This window comes from Trachinotus anak, unplaced genomic scaffold (assembly GCF_046630095.1).
Source record: "Trachinotus anak isolate AG129_WGS33_773 ecotype Australia unplaced genomic scaffold, CSIRO_AGI_Tana_v1 ptg000014l, whole genome shotgun sequence".
NCBI classification, from domain to species: Eukaryota; Metazoa; Chordata; class Actinopteri; order Carangiformes; family Carangidae; genus Trachinotus; species Trachinotus anak.
In genome coordinates, this window is record NW_027273865.1 from 19818767 (window position 1) to 19839280 (window position 20514).

Here is a 20514-nt window from a genome sequence, read left to right on the forward strand (position 1 = left end):
TAACTTTTACTTGGTCTCCTCAGTTCTTGGTTCTAGACCAGCAAAGTGTTGGTGCTCTTGAACCAGTTTTCCTGGATGAGAACCAGCTCGTTGCCTGTTGAATTTCAAACAACTGGTCCAAGATTTCGTACCGGTCCTGAACTGGCCCTCAAAGTGCTTTGGTGGAAAAGGGGTATGTGTGACATATGTGTGCCCCATGCCCCATTGTCTCGTATGAATGGCTTATAAAAAGGTTCCCATGTGTGTGAGCCCCATGTTGGGAAATGCTAGGTGAACAGAGGTCCTTGGTGTAGAATGATTGGTTGATTTAAGATGCAGAATATTGATGATAGTAATGTTTGTAACAGAGGAACTCATATAAACACATACTGTATTTCTTTGACTGTTGTGACAGAATGGCATCTGTCCAGGTGGCAGATTTTTCAGATCCTCCATGATCCTCCATGTCAGACCTTTTATCCACACTAAAGAGTTACAAAAATGTCAACATTCAGTCCACAGAGTTGCCCACTGTTTTACTCTCTCCCAATTGGAAGTCAGAAAATGGAGATAAAAATGTTGTTGTGGTCTTTTCTTAACAGCTTTAACTGTGACAGTGGTGATGCTCCTCTCACAACCTCTGTGGCAGATATTTCAGGAACCATTTATCTTTTCTCTCACTGAGTGATACAGTAGATCAATCCTCCTCCAAAAAATTAATTGAAGAAATAATCTGCAAGTTAATCAATAATTAAAATTCATATGTAACTAATCAGCATTGTCTGATTACAAGATCAGCTTCTTCCCCAAACTGTAATTTTTGGGTAGCCTAAAACAAAAATACCTAATCACACCGAGAAATCTCTGGTGTCAAACTCATGTGGTTTGTACACTCAACCATCTATCATCTATCCAACCTCCACCCTGTGCCTTCTGGTAGGTCTAAGAATGTCACACTTTGTGCAGTGGAAAAAAACGGTTGCTAATGAAGATAATGTTTTTAAAATTACATTTCCTCCGAAATATACTGGACATTCAAAGTTAGTAGGAAAACAGGATTGCGGGAAGAGGAAGACAACATTGTACTTTCATTTCAACCTCTAAATGCTTCACATTCAAATGTAGTAGAAGATACTGTCGCTGACTCTATCATCGTCAGCTGAAAACAAAAGCTGTTATTGTAACTTGCAGAGAAAGGACGCCAGTAAAGCTTTGACAACCTGGATCTGTCATTTGTCCGTAATGTGTTTAGTTGAAATGTAGTTGTTATTTTCTCTCGTGACCTTGGCAACAAGCCTTGTCATGGTCACGGTCTGCAATTATCTGATATTGTTTTGGCAGTTACGATGTCCCGTCTGAATGAACAGCACACGCGCACACACACTGTAGTTCGACAAGGTGTTGCGGGTTGGGGGTGGGGGTTACAGGGTACCAAGGGGGGCTCAGAGCTACAGTGTCTGGTACTCTGGTAAATATCCTACACACACCATAAACAAGGGAGATGGAGGAAGAGAAATACCAGACTTCGAGGAACAGATCCTAGTATCCGCTGGGGGCATGTTTACCTGCCCTGTTCTGCTCTGTTTTTATTCCAAACTCTCTGTGTTTTTTTGTTGTGCATGATGGTGGGTGTTTCAGGCCATTTTCACTGACTCAGTCTTGAACATGTTGATGAGGACAACTAGTCAAATGTATGTCAGGATATTACTCTCAGCATAGCTTCTGTAGAAAAATTCAGAAATCTAAAACATTATTGGTGAAGTAGGTAAGACAAGACTAAGTTACAATGCCTGTTTGATCCTTCATAATATGATTCTTTGTTCTCTTGCTTCAAATTCTTGCATCTGCTCTAACATCTGGAGCAATACTTCACCCAATATACATGCCCAGAAAAACAAATACACACATACACACCAGGTCCTGTGTGTAGTGTAGTGGGAGATAATACACTTTAACTCTGCTCCGTTGTCTTTTCTTTTCTTTCCTGTCCTTTTCTTGCCATTGAACCAGATGTCTGAGGCCCAAAACATCAGATCCAGACCAGTTTCATGGTAACTGTTCTGTAGCTGACCCTAACATCTTGGAGACGTGGATCTTAACGTAATAGTCCAACATTTTACACGATATGCTTAATCACGTTCTTTCCAAGAATTCAACGAGATGATTGATAACACTCTCACGTCTATGCAGCGAACGTAAAGCTACAGTCAGCAGCCTGTTAGCTTAGCATAAAGACTGGAAACAGGGGGAAACAGCTAGCTTGGATCTGCAGCAAAATTAACTAATTAATACGTTAGTACGTATACGTTTTCTTTTGTTTACTGGACAGTTGTGAGAATGGTATGAAATGTTGAACTACATTTTTAGCTAAGTTTTAGCTAAACAAGATACTAGAACTGACCTCAAACCTGCACTCTATGTTGCATCCAGCTTAGCAGTTCAACCACTCTCTGAGAACACGATGCTCTCTGATGAGACACGTTTCCCTCTTCCCTCCCTGTAGACGTATCAGCACGATCAGCCCATATTTGCTGCTTGACAGGTGAGAGCAGGTGGGAGAGCTGTGGGTGTCATTCACTCGAGAGGTGTCGTTCTCCATCCTCCCTCTGTTCTGATTCCTGCCCCTGCGTTGGTGTGAGTCTGCTCTTGGCTCCAAGGGCAAACAAAAAGGGAAACGGCAGCAGGTTGTCAAGGCAACATGGGAGCCACACGCACATCGGGACACACACAGACACACAGGTGATGTGTTTAGTTTGCAGTGTGCACGCTCAGACATGTGTGGTGAGTACGTCACCACAGTTCTGTTTGCAGCGCGAGTGAGTGTTTGTAGGATGGATCTCAGGGACCTTTCACGACTTCAGCTGATGAGTGGGAATCTAAAGTTGGCAGCGTGTCACGAGCTTTATTTATACAACACTGTATCTTTAGTCTCACAGCTAGTGTCCTACTTTAACACAGACTTTGGAAATGATGAATTAGTCGCAATGTGTTCCACCTCACAACAGAAAATCACACCCTCAAATAAAATTTCTATTGAGATCATATGGATGCGTCTTTGTATGTTTTCTATTAGCTCTCTGAGATTATGCTGCAGGATCTTTGAATGTGTGATTGCGTGAACTTTTCTTGTGCGTTCTACTCTAAATAACAAGACATTTATCATTATGTCGCTCCTCCTCTTAACCTCTAAGGAACATGGCTTTGATAATGTGTCATCGCTGTTCCTCTTTCTCGCTCTCGCTCTTTCTTGTGTGTCATTGATGTGTCGTTCTCCCCAAGAGCCCCGAGATAGTTTTAATGGCTGGGCGTGCCTTTGCTTCACATGCAAATGTGGGAAAAGTAACGACCAGGCAAAATCAAGAGAAAAATTCAAAACAAATGCCTAATTAGTAGCTAGGGATTCAAATGGAGCCAACAACACCACAGCCAATATAGCAAACAATTTTGAGAGGGGGAGTCGAGAGAGGGAGTGATATAAATGTCAGGTTTTAAAGATGTGTTAATGTGCACTTTCTGGTACAGAGAATGCATTCATAGCTGGCTCAGGGGGTTTTGTGTGCGTTTGTGAAAGCCAGTGTTAATATCTGTGTGAGTATGCGATGTCAGCTCTTTTCTATATGTGTGTAGCTGTATGTGTTAATTAACTACGATATGTAGCGAGCATTACCGAGGGGAAAATGGATCTGGGACAGCTCAAATGCAAACACCTTGCTTAGCCATGCAAAAGATCAGTCTGACATTGTCAAGTTCAGCTTTCACTGGTAGATTTAATGATCAAAGGGTTATAATCTGATTTTGGATCATAGCCTGGGATGAATTAAAGTTTAATTTGCCAGATGTTAACTACAAAGAACGGATTAGGCAGGTATAGAATGGCAAATATGGAGAAACCAAAGGATGTGCAGTGCATTAATTCAAGCCTCAACCTATTTGCTCATAAGGAAAGAAATTTCCCCCCAACCCCCCACCCTTCTAAGTTTGTCCTTACTGTATTAAGAAAGGAAATGCTACGCCTGAATGTTGGCAGCCCCACCAGAGTCAACAACACGTAAAACAATATCAGTGGTGAAATTAAAATGGATAATTTTGTATATAAGCAAGCAGCCATATCCCTGTACGCCCTCAAAGATCCCAATCCCAATAAACTCCCCCTGTCTCCGCCAAGTCTAATTTGTACACTCTGCTTGTGTTTCTGTTCAGACAGATCTTGATTAAGACACACACCCCCTCCAAAGGGCCGGACACACTCCTTATCTCACAGCAAGGAAGTGAGGAAGGAACCATCAACACTGACACAAAGGGTGGGCCACTAGTGACATGAGTTGGTCTTGTTTGGGTTTATCCAATTTTCCATTAGCTGTAAGGTCTAGAATTCAACTTATTTTTTAATAGCTGTTGGGCTGTGCAGACTCGTGAGTATTTTTTTAGTTCTTTATCTGGACACTGAGCATGGTGACATGGGCTGAAATCAGGTGGTGAGAGAAATCGGCTTGGGACGTGCAAGGATCGAACATCAAATGCACACTATTGAACACGATATATTTTCTGATCAGACACCAAGATGTATTGCCTGCATGAAAACCAAACAAAAAAATATATGCATGTATACTTAAATGTGTATCAATATACAGTAGTTATGTCTCTCTACTACAGTATATGCATAAATGTACATGTTGGTATGCTGTATATACCAGATTAGGTTGTAAAATAAACCCAAACAAAGTCATTCTACAGTCTAATTTTACAAATAACACCTTTCTATCTATGCACATAAAGTGATATCTGTTATTAAAGGGATACTGTTATGACTTCAATACAAAGGTCTAAACTTGTACTTCATGTTCTCATAGCTTCTCATGATTGGTAAAGATTATATGTGAAATACACTTATTCGTATTCTGGGAAATACTCGTATTGGCTTTCTTTCCAAGAGGCAGATGAGAAGATCGATACCTTGCTCATATCTGTCTATTAAATGTGATGGTACAACCAGGAAATGGTTAGCTTAGCTTAGCATAAACAATAATTCCGGCTCTGTCCAAAGATAAAACTCAAATAGTGCAGGGCACAATGTCCTGTAAAAACACAACATGATGTTTATACACTGGTTTTTGCCAGGATCAAACAAAGAAGATATAAAGTGTCAACTGGTGAGCTTCCCTGTTTCCAGTCTTTATGCTACACTAACTCCTGGCTGTGTATCTAACAAACAGATATGAGAGTGGTATCGATCATCCAATAAAACTCTCAGCAAGTATGTGTGTGAATGAAATAGTTGAGGAGAGAAAATAAACATAGTACGAAAGGGCGAAGAGCTGAGGAGAATGGGGTAGGTGTTAATGAATGATGAAGAAAAAGTGGAGGAGGAAGTGGAAAGGCGGATATAAAAATACGTGTAGGACGAGTTGTGCTCCGGTGTTGCACTGCTCTTCCCTTCAGCTGGGGTGGTCCTCTGGCCAGATAACTCCAGCCAGACAGCCCTGGGTGATAGAGATCAGATTGAGATGACAGACTGGAGTGCTGCCCAGACACACACACACACACACACACACACACAGATACACACACACAAACACAAAGTAATGAGGAGGAAATTAAAAAGGCATTCTGTAGAAAGAAAAGAAAAATCTGTATTCTTTGTTATTTGTCAGTCTTTCACTGAAGGGGAAGAAGAAGTGAGTGAAAACAGAGGGCTGGAAGTTCTTTGTCCTGTCGAGCAAACATGTCATCGTCCCAGAACTGTCTACTGAACCTGCAACATGAGTGTTTACATGCTGTTATATCCAGTGTATGTCTTACAAAAGGCTATCCTTTACTTTGAGGAATAAAACTCAGTCTTCTAATCATGCAACAAAGTTGGCTCTTTTACTTCAAGGTTACAAAGTGAGAGTAGATAGAAGCTGGTACTTAAAGGTTGTATTGGGCTTAGAGAAAAGTTAGAAACAAGGGCTCGTTACAGGTCTACATTGGTTTAAGTTCTATACAGATGGTTGAGGCTATTTTGTTTCCCTTGTGGTGTACCCCAGGATTCAGTCCTGGGTCCTATTATCTTCTGTCTGGACATGCTGCCATTAGGTTATACCATCTCATCTGTCTCCACTTCTACACAAATGACACACAGTTCTATAGACTAGATCAATGACCACCTCACAGTTTATGTTCCCAACAGATTACCACATTCCGCGTTCTGAGTCTCTCGCATTAGCTATTCCTCTGTCCAGGACTTAAGTCTATGATGATGCTGCATCTAGTCTGAAGAACCTCAGATTCTGTAAGAATCTTCCCGTTGATGTGAGAATGTGCACCACACCTGCAATTTTTGACAGACCACTTGTAACTCATCTTTTCAAACTTGCCTTTATCTGGAAACTTAACTATATTTTATCTCACCTATATTATTGAAAGTCACTTTTTCAACTGTTATTTTGTTTATTTTCAAATCTCCCTTTAATTTTGTGCATAGTTTTTTAAAAGCACATCTTATTGTATTGCGTCTTTTTGTATGAAATAGGCTATATAAGAAAATACGGTTTTATTATTATTATCATGATGAACAAATATCAAAAACAAGTCCAAATTTGGAACATGGAAGCTGCAGTTTGCAATATGACATAATTTCCTGCTAATTTTGACACATTTCAACAATGACAACAAATGGGTCCTTGCATGAGTATGCAAGAGCCCCATAGGAGTCACAAATTCATCTCTGTATTGGCATATAAACAGTTTTTTCTTTGTTTTTTTTTGTTTTTTTTTGTTTTGTTTTGTTTTTTGAAACAGGCTCCAGATGTTCAGATATGACAACTGTTGCCTTGATGACATATCTCAGTTCAGTTTGTTCATTTGATGTTGCATTTTCATTGGAGCAAAGCAACAGTCACACACACAAATTTATTCAAGATGCTTTCAGAAAGCAGAGTTAACAACATAGCAGTCTTCCACCATGTGTGCAGTAGTGTCTGTGCCTGACAGGTGCCCGTCGTCTGATGATTCTTTACAGTGCCCTAATGTTTTGTCATCTCTTCACTGATGTTATTCATGTCATAAATTTGTGATACCTCAGGGATTCATGACGTGACAATCCTGCTGACAGACTCACAACATGTAGCTCAGATTGGAATTTACGAGCAGGGGATAAGCGTGTAGATACCAAGTGTTTTTTCCACTTAGCTCTGCCTTTCCATGTGGATCTTTCCAAGCTTGTGTGTGTGTGTGTCTGTATGTGTGTGTGCGTTCATGTGTGTGACGTGTTAGTGGCTCTTTCCCAGAGGTCATTGTCTCTGGGTCCAGACGGCTCCGACTCAGGTTCTCAGTGTGGCTTCACTAATCTGCCGTAATTATGTCTCACAGCCAGCTCACACACGGTCACACACATACATTGATTCCCTGTCTCGCCGAGTCTCTCTCTCTTTTCTGTCCTCCTTCCACTCCCTCTCTCTCTTTTTTTTCTCAGGAGACTGGAGTCGTGGTTGCCTCAGGACGGCTGGCAGTGCATGTGTGTATGACGCAGTGTATCCCATGCAATAGGTCTACCACTCTGCCGAGACACAGCTCAAAGGACTCCCTTCATGGCTTCAGGGTGAAAGAAAGACATAAATGCCTTCGTGACTTGCCATATAGTGAAAGGGGTTTCCAACATGAGAGTTGATCAGCTGCACGGATCACATGCACCTCCCCAGTCCTGCCACTGTGACGCACGACTTCCTTGTGTTTCATTAGCCGTCACGCCTCAGGGTGTGTGATGACACAGAGGCTGTGTGGGCATCCTAAATCCAGACTACCTGACTGGGTTTATGGGAGTTCAGTTTAAAGGAAATCCCTAAAAAGAAATTCTCAGATTTTATTCTGGACTATTTATTGATAAATTACAAACACAGATATACAGTGATTCAAAGATTAGATTAACTCTTAAAGCATAGTGGTTTTATTTTCATAGGTTTGGCCATAATTCCTATAGGAAATAAATTATACTCACCAAATTAAATACTGTGATCTGGGAATGCAGCAACATCACAACAAGAGGTCAAATGGGGCAAAACAGCAAATTAACCATTACACAGGTTTTAAACAAATCCCCAGGTTCACTAAACTGAAAGTTAAAAAAAAGGTTAATAATATAAAATAACATATTCAAAATAGTCTATAGTAAGCACCCCATACAGTTTAGATTTAGTGTAGTTGCTGTAGTTGTGCACAGACACAGTTCTTCTGCACAGTGAGGGATTATTACAGACATTCTGGGCGCTAGAATTAAACTGGAATGCTACTTTAAAATCCCATGAGAAAAATACTCCATTTGAATTATTTTCCTTCATAGCCATTTCCTTCCCCACTTTTTCCCAGCTTTCCCACCCATTATATTATTATGCATTATCTGAGACATTTTTGCATGATAGTAAAAAATTACCATCATAAAAAATGATAAAAGAATGACCATAAATTCCTTTGATACAAAACAACTGAACCTGCAATTTTCATCCCGGTTGTCTTCGTGCAAGACGTCTTCAAACCACTCCCTCTGTCTAACCATAAGCATGACTTGTGAGGACATAAAATGTTTATCTTTGGTTTTGTGACCATAACAAAGTTTTCACAGTACAATAAATCTAAAACTAGAAAATGTACTAACGCTACCACAAGGACAAAAACTGTAATCATCACAAAGTATGTGAGTACACATTTGTGTGGCAATTTTCCCACAGCTGCAAAGCACAGTAAACAACGGCTAAGATACAAACACACACTGATAACACTCCCAAAGCATAACACTGTCAGCACACAGGATAGTTAAACATATCATAGTTCATTCTTGCTGTACAGTATTAAAAAAAAACCTTCTGCAGACTTGTAAATAACCCCAGGAAGATAATCCATCACATTAATTTGGATGTGCCAGTTTATTTAATTGTATCATTATTTAACTGTGCTAGAATAAAGTTTTTTCATATCAAAGTGTGAATAACATTTCATTCTGCTCACCATCAATCACTGGACACTCATAGAAAGACATCAAAGTCTCTTCCAGGAGGTAATTTCACAAAAACATATCACCTTTTGAACTTTACTGTCTTATGTAAGCCTTTTCTGGGAAGCTGTGGAAATTAAGTTGTTTGCACATGGTTTAAAAGAAAGTGGTGCTCGTGTTCAGGTTTTATATTCACAGGAAAATATACAGTGGCTATGTGGCAAAAACAAGAAAATAAAAAGTGATATAATTTTATATGACAGAATGGGAGCATGCGGATTAGAAAATAAGGCATAAAATGAGCCATTGTTTAGGTAAACAATCTAAAAATGATTAACCCAATTAGATCTAAGTTAGCTGTCCCTGTATGAACCCTCTAAAACAACACATCTACTTATATTCTCAGGCATCATAACTACAATGAAGTGTTATAATACATAATTGCAGTTGGCCCTCATTTATATTGCAGTGATGAGCGTTGAGGTGAACTCTATTTAACCCTGTGACAGCGTTCATTTATTCAGAAGGCAGGTTGGCTTTACAGGACAAACCTGTTCCTTTTCAAAGGAACTCTGTGGAGTGTTTGGCCTGTGTGTCAGTGTGTGAACCCCGCTGAGCTCATTAAACTGTTAATATCACTCTCTTCCCCTTCACAAAACCTCAAACCTCACAAGACATTGCATGCTCAGTGGCTGAAACACACAGACCAGCACACACACACAGACACTCACAGAGGCGCATACAAAGCCTCACAAAGCTTTTCTGACTAAATGCCTGCCTGGCTGCTTGCTTAAACACACACACTCACACAGACGCACACGCACACACGGCTGCAGCACAGCGCTCGTATTTAAACTGATGTGAGTGCTGTCACGACATCCGACTAGTCCTATTTGTTCCACAGAAGCCTTGGCGTGAGAGAGCAGGGTCACCCCACTGGCTCTCATGCAAATCCATTCAGTACACACGCGCACACACACACACTCACAGACATACACACACGCACACACTTAATAGTCCTGCAGATAAGCAAAAAGACACAGAGACAGGCATTCGGAGAGTTATGTAGAGATTCAAGCAGGGGGGGGGCGGGTAGACAGGAGAAAAAAATTAGGCAGAAAGACAGACAGACTGAAGACAGACAGACACACTGACAAAACAACCTGAAGACATAGAGGCACACGTAATGAAATTGTCAGATACATGGCAGGATAGATTCCTGCTGAAAATAAAGAATGTTTGAGTTAGACCACAAGATTTTAAAGCTTTCCTGTGCTACTACACCCACTGTTGACCCCAAATGGTAACAAGAGGTACTGTAACTGTTTGAATTTAAAAACCAGGGTGTGATTGAAACAAACCAGGGTTCAAATTGGGGGGGGGGGGTCTGTAAGTTTAAGGTGCACAGACAGGCAAGAGACCATCAGAGCAAAGTGATATATCCACATCTGTTACTGCTCCTCTCATGCCACGCACACACAGGCAGGTGTGTGAGAGGGTTACGCCGACGCCAACCCCACTGAGAAAAGGTTGACTCCCATGATTGTCCTGAAATGTCTTAAGTCAAAAGTGTTTATATTTTTTCTGTACAGCCACACCCGAAGGGTGGGTCAAAAAGAGAAAGACGATAATCATTCAAGTATGGGGATAACAGCACAGTTATAGACATTCTCATTCAAAATGTTGCACTTGTTTGTACAAATGAAAAACTGATGGACAAATGAAAAAAGAGAGCTGAATAGAGAAGGACAAATGTTGCCTGCTGTCCAAAAGCTTGGCTGCATAACGTGGCCCTCTTCTTCGGATAGTCAGCTTTGAAAGCTTAGTCTGGTTGAAGAATGTTGACAAAATGCAGTCTTCTCTAACCACACAAATGAAAGTAATAGTTTCTATGTCACTTTGCCTCTTCAAAGTTTAAAGTACAATAGTAAGTTTTCTCAGGATTCTTCGGGTGTAAACCTAAATCTGCACTGGCATCTGCCTGGGCTTTTGTATTTCAAAAAAAAAAATTTGTGAAGACAGGAGACTGTATATGCTATCGTTACGTAAGCTAACAGTGATTTTAGATAAGCTAATGATGTTCTGTAATGATCTTAGCTAGTGAGGCAGTCTCACTGCGAGACTTTTGCTGTGAGGAACTCTTATCACAAGACAAACTACCATTGGGCCTGGTAACATGGAGGTCTAGATGTTAACTTCTTAGTTATAAAAGCACCCTCTGGTGGGCGCACTGACCTACATACGACAAGCCAAGACTTTACACATTAAAAATTATTACTTCATTTTTTAATCAAATTTTGGTAATTCTTAATATAAAATATGTCACCTGTGAACTCATACTGTGTTTGCTAAAGGATCATGACAATAACGGTAACACATTTCCTTACAGATTGCTCTCTTATCTGCTGTTGTTATTATTCATATTCATATTCATGTTTTTTTTTGCCACATTTGATCTGTCTTTTTAGTTTCTGCATGTAGCTTTTCTCAACACTCTGAGGACTGCTGTGTAGAATTATTTGGACATATACACAAATTGCCTGGCATGTGTGGGTATGGATGAGTAAGTCTTTCAGCAAATGTTTCTTGAATCAGACGTGGGGGTTCTCTTATTTTTACTAAAAAGGAAATACAAAAACAATCCTGACAGAGGCCCAGTTAGTGGCTGGTAAAACAGGATCAGGGAATAAACACAATGACGCAACATAACAGGTGGACAAGTCTTACATCTAGATGGAGTGGTCAGGGCTTGCACAGTAGAGCATTGCGTGCACAAGAGGACCATTTGGCGTTACCCAAAGAAATAACAAGGGAAACTGCTCACATCCGTGGAGCACTGTGAAAGCAGTGGGTGGGATGGGCTATTTGGGTTAACTGACTGAGTGAGTGTGGAAGAGCTTATGTCATAAAAGTTGTAGCATAATACACAAAAATGAAACACAGTCTATGTGTTCAGAGGGCCTGCTTGTCCCGTCAGTTTCGTAATTCTCCTCTTTCACTTGTCAGCCACAGTTTTGAGCTGGTTCTACAGTATTCTGTGGAGATTTTGGTGAGTTCAACCTGAATGTTTAGCCGGTGGATTTGTCCCGCATAGCCTTGCCAAAATATGCCAAGCGTGACAGTATTAGTCATTTCTTTCCAAAAAAAGAATAGTGGGTTCCACCCCTCCTCTATCTGCTTAAATCCGTGCATGCACACACAGACGCATTCATACACTTTCGCCTGTCGCCCCTCCCCCTCCTTGTCCTTCCTCCCTCTCTCTCACTCTCTTACACACACGCACGCATGCAAGCACACACTCAGCATGCTTCATTATACACTTGCCCACACAGCATAGCGTGCCGGAAACAGACTCAATAGATGCCAAGCCCCTGGTCCCTGCAGGCTCAGTGCCCCTAAAACACTGGATGCACCTTCCCAAATTAGGTTAATTTGCTTTTGCCACAGAGACCGACCAAAATACAGTCTAGTGGTTACACAAACATGACAGAGAAATTAGATTGTTTTTTTTATATTACAAATTCCAGTTCTCATCAATTATTAACTTGATAGGGTTCAAAATAAGACCAGCTAAAGTGAAATTGATATGACCTATATTAAAATTATGATATTCATGGCAATCAAACTGTAAATGCAGCCAGACTAAATCATATTGCTTTGTCTATTTGATATACTACAAAGAGTACTCCAGCTGTACTGCTTTGCATATCAATCTGCATAAAATGTACAGAATGGTACCAACTCCTTCTTCTTTTGTCCTTGCCACAGGGGTATTTGAGGATATGACCGATTTCAGAGAGGGAGCAGGGAGTGAGACAGAAAGAGGAGGGGGTGATACAGAGAAGGGGCTTGTTCTCCCTCTCCCCTCTCCCTTCCCCCCTTTTTGGCTCAGTAGGGTGCAAGGTTTGATTATTGTCTCTGCCTGAATACAACATTTTATTCCCCTTTTGTCACGTTCACCAATTCATTTCTGCTGTGGAGGCAGATAGACAAACACGAAAGGTAGGCCAGACTTGTGTGGGTGAGTACAATTTGCATCAGAGTGACTGAGTCTGCATGATTCATTGACGGGCCCATAAATAGCACGACATGCATCCCAAATGAAATCATACCAAAGACCTCTCTGTACTTCACTTTCTTGCTCTCACGCAGACTGTTAGGGTAGGCAACTTTCAGGCACAGGTTTGCTTTGGTCAGCCACAAAATGAGAGCAATGATATTGCATAAAAAAGGCAAAAATGTCTGTCTAAAGGCATTTGTTAACAATCTATTACCACATAATGATTGGTCCTGTAAAAGCCCCTGCGGGAATGTCTGGCCGTTATTTCACATTACTTCTGAGGCAATGAATTAAATGCACACAACCCAAACAGAGCATGGAGTGTGACCTGCACATGCAAGGAAGCAGAGCTCAGCAAATGTGACTTCAAGGCATTGTCAGTCTGCATTATGTACACAATAGCCTATTCATGCTTTGGTTTAACAAATAAAAATTTGTTTATTTTAAAGGTAGCTTATTCTTACTAAATGTTTTCTAACCAGATTTCTTGTGCATGTTTATATAGGCTCTATCACCATGGAAACTATACTAGCTGGCCTCGAGTTGCATCATAAATGTATAAAAATACAGGATCAATATCACTCTCATCTCCTCATTGGTTAGCTGAATGTCATATAGCCACAGATGTCACTGGCCTGTTGAAGCCCTTCCTTCCGTGTGAAGCATTAGCTGCCAAAGCATAAAACTGAAGGGACCAGCAGCACCAACTGAAGTTTCCACCCCATGAAACTGAGGGCAGTTTAAGTGGTTGTGGTGTATTGCTCAAGAGGTTAACCAGTGGCTTCAGATAAAGTTGAGTTCTAAAGAGGCTCCAGAGTTAAGATAGCATCTTTACCTCAACCTAGGAAATGTTTTTTTTTTTTTTTTTTTGTTATTGTTGTTTTAAAGAAATTGCTATGACAACAAAAATCATTGTATATTTCAGATCCTTCACTTAAATACCACACTATGAAAGTACTACATGGCAAGTAAAGGTCATCTAACATTTTTGAAAATAAAAAGTTACTTAAAGTAAAAGTGCTCATCATACAGGATAAGACCCCTGTCAGTCAGTATTGGATGATAATATTGGATTGGCCTAATTTAAAGTATTTATCCTGTTGTGTTGTGTGTGGTAAATTTTTTTTAACAATGCTAACTAATCATAGCCTTCAAGTAGTTACTATAGCTAGCAGGTCAGAACAGTGGAGAAAAGAGCACAATATTTCCATTTGAAATACAGTTAAGTAGAAGTAAAGCAGCATGAAATGGAAATACCCTAATAAAGTATCTCTAAGCTGCTCTAGAGAACACAGAAAATGTGCATTGCTACATCCTACCACTGACCATGGATGTATTATAAGACCATCCATGCTACTGACACGAATCACAGCTAATTCTCAATTACATACCACGCTTTTATTTTGATGGAAACATCAAACAAACAACATCCGGTGCCCGTTAAAGCCGTTCATTGGACGTTCTGAGCTGCGTGCCTACATAACAGTGCTACGTCGTAGCCATAGCAACGGCCTGAGTGTAGCTCACACCAGGAAGAATTCCAGTTAAAGAAGTATTTTGTGATTAGTTTCGTCTTCATTCCGAACAAGATCGTTAATAATGGGTAGGTAATGATTTGTTCAGCTCACAAGTTGATAAAAAAGAAAAATAAGTTGCATCCCACAGTGACCGCGGTGGTAAAAGTTAGCTGAAAGAGCGCACTGATTTGTTTACAGTTAATTATCGTCCGTTCGACTCAGCTTCTGTTGCTTATTTTTTCCAAACTATTCCGTCCCTCATTTAATAAAAGCGGCCTTGACAAAGGTGAAGTTTATACCAGATATTGTTTACTGCGCTTAAACCAACCTACATTTTGAACACAATACACCTAAGCTAATATAGCGACTTACAATGTGTCATTCCTAATAATGAGTTTACGCTAACCATTCAACTTGATTGTATTACAGATAATATGATATCGCTGTAATATACAAGTCGACACTCAAATTGTTTTCCTAGGATGCCTGTATAGTCCTACAAGCCATTCTCCAAATTTGTTCAGGAATTATTTCGTATGGAGGAGATGTTTGGCCTGTATGATTTCAACCATGTGCTTTAATTGTGACAGTGAACTCTTTTCTGACTATTACTTGAAGTTTGGGTCTGGAAGGAGGCTTAGTTGTGACATACCACCATAACAAAATGTCAAGCTGCTGAACTCCTTAAAGACACAATTATCTTTGTGGATGATTAAAATTTAATTATTTCAACTTCTTACAGGATGAGGTGGATTAGGGACATTTCTTCATCTTCGGTCCTCCTCTCCTCAGTGGCTAAATGCTTTTTGCCCCTCAGTGCCTGCCTTTGTGCTCGTGCCAAACTGTGGGCTGTCATGAGTTTATGTGTTCGTGTATGTTATTCCTCTCACGACTCAGGCATGCGTCCATGCAGAATAGATGAGTTTATGAACAGCTTGCATCTCTCACATTAGACTGATTAATAGTTCAATCAGGGCTAAAATGGACAAAATGTCACGGGGGAACAGTTGTCATGCAAAATCAGCCCTTTATATCTGCGTCCATCTAATAGGATGGGCCTGCTTAATGCTGTCACAGGGCGTTACTAATTTATCTGTGTTGTGTGAGCCAACGAAGGATCTCAGCTGAGTTTTAAATGCAGGGCCTAGAGACAGTAGGGGGGCAATCAGGCTATTAGCGTGCATGAACATGAAGCCTGCTCTTTGATTGGGCAGGGTTTGTGTGTCTGCACTGGTGTGTGTGAGAGAGACAGAGAGGGTACACAAGCTTGTTTATGTGCTAGTGCTTAAATGTTTTAGGCAGTGTATCAAGTTAAAGCTGCCTATTTTTGCATGAGTTCTCAGGCTGTATATAGTTGAATGTGTGTATAGTGTTTGTGGCCAAATCCTTGTGTGTTTGTGCTGTACATTATCCTGTGTTTCCTTTCACACTCTTCCCTCTGATGGTCTGTGAGGGCATTCAATGCCTGGCATGCAGCCGTGCACAGGGGACCATCTGATAGGAGTGACCTCTGGCCTTAAGTTAGCCAGAGGTATTTTATCTGAGGTCAAGTGTTAAGTTGGCGTGATGCTTTTCCCCCTCACTAATGGTGAGCTGATAGATAAATGCCCTGAAAGCGTGCACACAGATAGACAGACAGAGGCTGGGTTAGGCTTGCATTACTGTTCTCCTCACATGACCTCCTGCACTCACAGTCACATTACTGACTGTACCTCAGTGGTCACTTTTACACAACAGGGGAAACCTAGAACACATTATACAAGTAAACTATCACCTTTCTCATTAACTAACAACAACATGCAGAAAAAGAGTTATTAGAACTTTTTTGTGGAAAATTCCCTCACTTGAAGGTTGAATCAATCCTTGTTAAAATTTCTGATAAAAAGGAGTAGAGGACAGGCTGATGTTTGGCTATAAAGTCAAAATACCCTCAGCTGTGAAATGCCATAATCTAGAGTCTATAGGCTTAATGCCATAAGCTTGACTGATTAATCTATTGAATAAAGTGTACAGCAAATGGGTTTAATATGGTGAACATCACGCTAAGGGATTTACCCTTATATTAACCTCATAGGCTAGGTGCTATTCATCAGTTTAAAAGTACCACCCACTTTTATTCTGAAAAGAGTTCCGGGGTAATATTAGTTAGAACACTCTGTCCTAGGATGCTTCTAGAAATACTTTGATATCATGGCTTTACTTTTAGGGATTGGTTTATTTTTGTTTTTACATACACCCTTTTTTCTGAAAGCTTCTACTGTTGGCCATTGTGTTGTAAATTAAAGGGGATGGCTTTTATACAGGAAAATGGAGGTTAAAGACAGACACAGAACTCACCTCTCAAGAGGTCGGTTCACCATTTCATTATTTGTAAAGAAGAAATGCATTCACTGGTTCCAGGTGTTCTGATGTAAGGATTTGCTGCTTTTCTCTGTTTAATATATTTGTAATTGGATTATTTTGAACTGTTGGTCAATGACATTTTTTTTCATTATTTTTTTTACTTTGTTTAGGTAAAATGATTAACTAGACAAACTAAATCAATAGATTCATCTGCTATGAAAATAATTGTTGGATGCAGCCCTGGTTTGCAGCCCCAAATGAAAATCCATAACATACACTGTATACCATTTCCAGCGTAGCTAATTCTGCTGGGCTTCTGCTTGTTTCCAGGAGATGATGAGAGATCTATGGAGGCAGAGCAGGAGAAGGAGAAGGAAATTAAGAAGGTTCTTCACTGTCCTCCAATCTACCCGCTGCCTGAAGAAATAAATAAGGTAGGCAGTGAATCAAAAATCATGCTCCTGGAAATAGATGGCAGGTACTTTGCTGATTTTGTGTTTGAAATTATAACTGAGCACAAAGACTCTCCTCTTTGAAGAACCAGGATGAAATCATTTGAAAACACATTTGTTACATCCCAATGAGTTTGTCAACACTGCACTCTTTCCATATGCTGCAGTAATCCATATGTTTTGAATAAGAACAGGACAATTTCTCCTCTTTTAATCTTCCATCTGTTTTAAGATAAAGCACACAAGAAGTAACATAGCAATGATTGCGTGATGCTTCATATCCTTGTCAATGTCAGGTGGCAGTTACATATTCCCATATGACATGCCATATGGTATGAATATAAATTAGCAGGGAATATCTCCTTCTTTTCCCTTTACAACAGGAAGCAATTACTGTAGAGTATCTACTACCAATGTATTCTCTGTATTTCAAGCTGAAATTAATGCGTTTGTCATGTTACAGTATGCGTTTTCAAAAGGGTTTTATATATCATCACAAATCATAAACATACTACAAAGTAAGTGGTTTGTAATTTTACTTCCCATTCTCACTGTCAAAACACAGTGACAGAGCATTTTCTACAACGGCCCTTAGCAAAGTTAATTAATTTCTCATGCCAATGGGAGACTCAGCTACCTTGGCATCATTTCCACCTACAATAGTAACCTTTGTATAAATCATTTTTTCCACATTAAAAATGTAGAACTTTTCAAGTAGAGCAGCTGGCAGGTTATGTGACTGCTTTATCTGTAGCTCTCCACAAGGCTCGGAAAACAAGACAATAATGTAATGGCTTTTACAATCTATTCCTCTTATGCTTTAGTAGTAGCACATCTGCTCTTTTTCTCTGACAGTTGATACTATTAAATCCCTTCCACACTCCCAAAGGCACTCCATTTTTTGAACTAATACTTCCACAGTGAAGCTAGCAGCAAAGTTACTTTCAATTGTAGCATAGTTGTGTTGCCACATGAAGTGGCAACACTATGCAAAATCGCAAAGATCATAATATGACACATTTTTATCACATGACAGTTTATTAGGAATGATATAATATTGCACACCCCTACTACCGGCATCTTTACAGCATGTCTGTTTGTCCTACTTCTAGTGCATAGTAGCAAGATTACTCAATGGATTAGTGAGACTCACTATCTCTTTCTCTCTGTTTGTCCTCTCCTGTCTGTCTCAGTCCAGTCTGTTGCTCTGCTCTCTAGTAATTTCTGGAATTTCTTATTCCTAGGGGTGGGCAATCTGGCCAAAAGATCATATGACAGTCTTTTGGGGTAAAATCACAATCCACAATCTGAATAACAAGTCTCCCCACAGATCAGTGGAAAACTGTGTGAGCATTAGAGCTATTTATATTCCATTCTGTTCCAACGATCAAAAGCTTTAAAAGGGGTTTCAACAAAAGTATTCCAAGTTGTAAATATTGGAAATGTCCTCACAAGGTTCTGTTGAGTTTTCACCCCGGGAGGGTCGTGTTAAGACAGCGAGCACACCTATTCAAAAAGCAGATGACACTTTCCCCGGTTCGATAGCTCTGGGTATCAGCCTATGGGAATGCCTAGGGCAGTGAATTTTGGTCCAGCCCACTATAAATCAAAATGTAATGGGTTACTTCACTTGCCCCTTTTTAAACAAACACACTAAGCTGTGGGGTCTTCAGGCCTTCAGTCCCAGTTATGAAGTCCTTACCAGTAAGTGAGCCAGCCTAGTGACAACAAAAAAAAAATCTGACTGAATAACTCTATATTGATGGTTTTAGGACATTAACCCTTTCATTTTTGAAGCAACGTTGTAGAAAATTAGACAAAAATTTGAATTAGAAAAATAGTGTAATGGAATAATTATTAAATGAAAGGGATGAAATATAACATTTAAAATGTTGCCTTGGGTTTCCCTGCCTGAAGGCAGATTTCTTGTCCCAAGGATGGACTGCATCTGGTGATGATAGTTCATGTTCTGCTCCTGTGGAGAACTTGTACGTGTGCTGCTACACCACTGAGGCTGCAGAGCAGAACAAGGATTGCCATTCCAAACTGTTGTTAGCGGGATAGCTGTTTCACAGGTACCAATGGGCTGGTTAGCATCAATTAAACTTGAACGGTAAAAATTAAATATCCAAATATAGCAGCTTTAAATGATTTGAACTATAATATTCATCTGAAAAGTAAAACCATAGAAAATTGTAAGATCGTCAGACTGCCCACCCCTGTTTAGGCCAGAAGATATGCCCCATGGTATTAGGTGAGGGTGGCCATTCCATGCCCATGTACAGACACCCATGCATGCACAGTGCACAAACACACACACACACACACAAAATCCATTGTCCCATGCATCCATTTGTCCATCAGTCTTTCTGCCTGCTGCGTCATGGCCCACAGACTCAAATGGGAATCAATTTTATTCATTGATTTCTGTAGTGGGCATCCATCTCTCCCCAGTGTGGGTGTGTGCATCCGTTTCAGTCCTTCTGTTTATGATTTTTCATGAGGGGAATGTGATAACCAGACACAGAGCAAAGGACAGAGAAAGAGAGACAGTAACAAAGAATGAGAGAGGGAGGGAGGGACTGACATTTTGATCATAGCCCATCTGGTTCAGTCTCAGGATATACCTCCCTCCCTCCCTCTGTCATCCACTCAGATTCCAATAGGTCCGTAAAATAGAGGATGTTCTGGGCTTAGCCCCCCGCTGGGTACACTTCAGCACCATTTATTGGAGGAGGCTTAGGTTGCTGGGAGTGAGTGAAGAACAAAAAACAACAGAGACAGTGCATTGCGAGCACAAAGCTGTGGGCAGCACCATGTGCGCTAGTCGGCGTGGGAGGCAAAGAGGAGGTGGTGTACTAAAAGGCCCATTTAAGTGCTGTTAATCCTGGTGTGCTGGGAGAGGGCTGGCACCAGGGTTTAATGGTGGGCTGCTGAGAAGGAGAGCACTACGGTTATACACACAGACATACACACACACACACACACACACACACACACACACACAGACACACGCACACACACCATTTCTCCCACCCACACACTCAGGCACAGAAACACACATACTTGCACTGAACTTTTATGCCAACAGCATGCTTATTGTGTGTATACATATAGCTACAGGTTCACATGCACATGAAAACACGTTTTGTACAATTGCAAGACGGCAGTTTTAATTACATTTTAGATGGAGTATGA

General features: G+C 40.5%; 1 protein-coding gene across 2 annotated transcripts in view; it reads left to right on the top strand.

Annotated features, from left to right (window-relative positions):
* The window catches only part of lekr1 (Leucine-, glutamate- and lysine-rich protein 1), a 100944-nt gene that overhangs the window by 9514 nt on the left and 70916 nt on the right, over nt 1-20514 (top strand). The window contains exons 1-2 of one of the 2 annotated variants that reach the window (XM_071496737.1): nt 14471-14607; nt 17195-17298. In XM_071496737.1, the coding sequence (XP_071352838.1) occupies nt 14604-14607; nt 17195-17298 (108 nt within the window). In that variant the 5' untranslated portion in view covers nt 14471-14603. Of the gene's footprint in view, nt 1-14470; nt 14608-17194; nt 17299-20514 lie in introns of those variants that run through there. The other variant, XM_071496736.1, reaches the window with a different exon arrangement.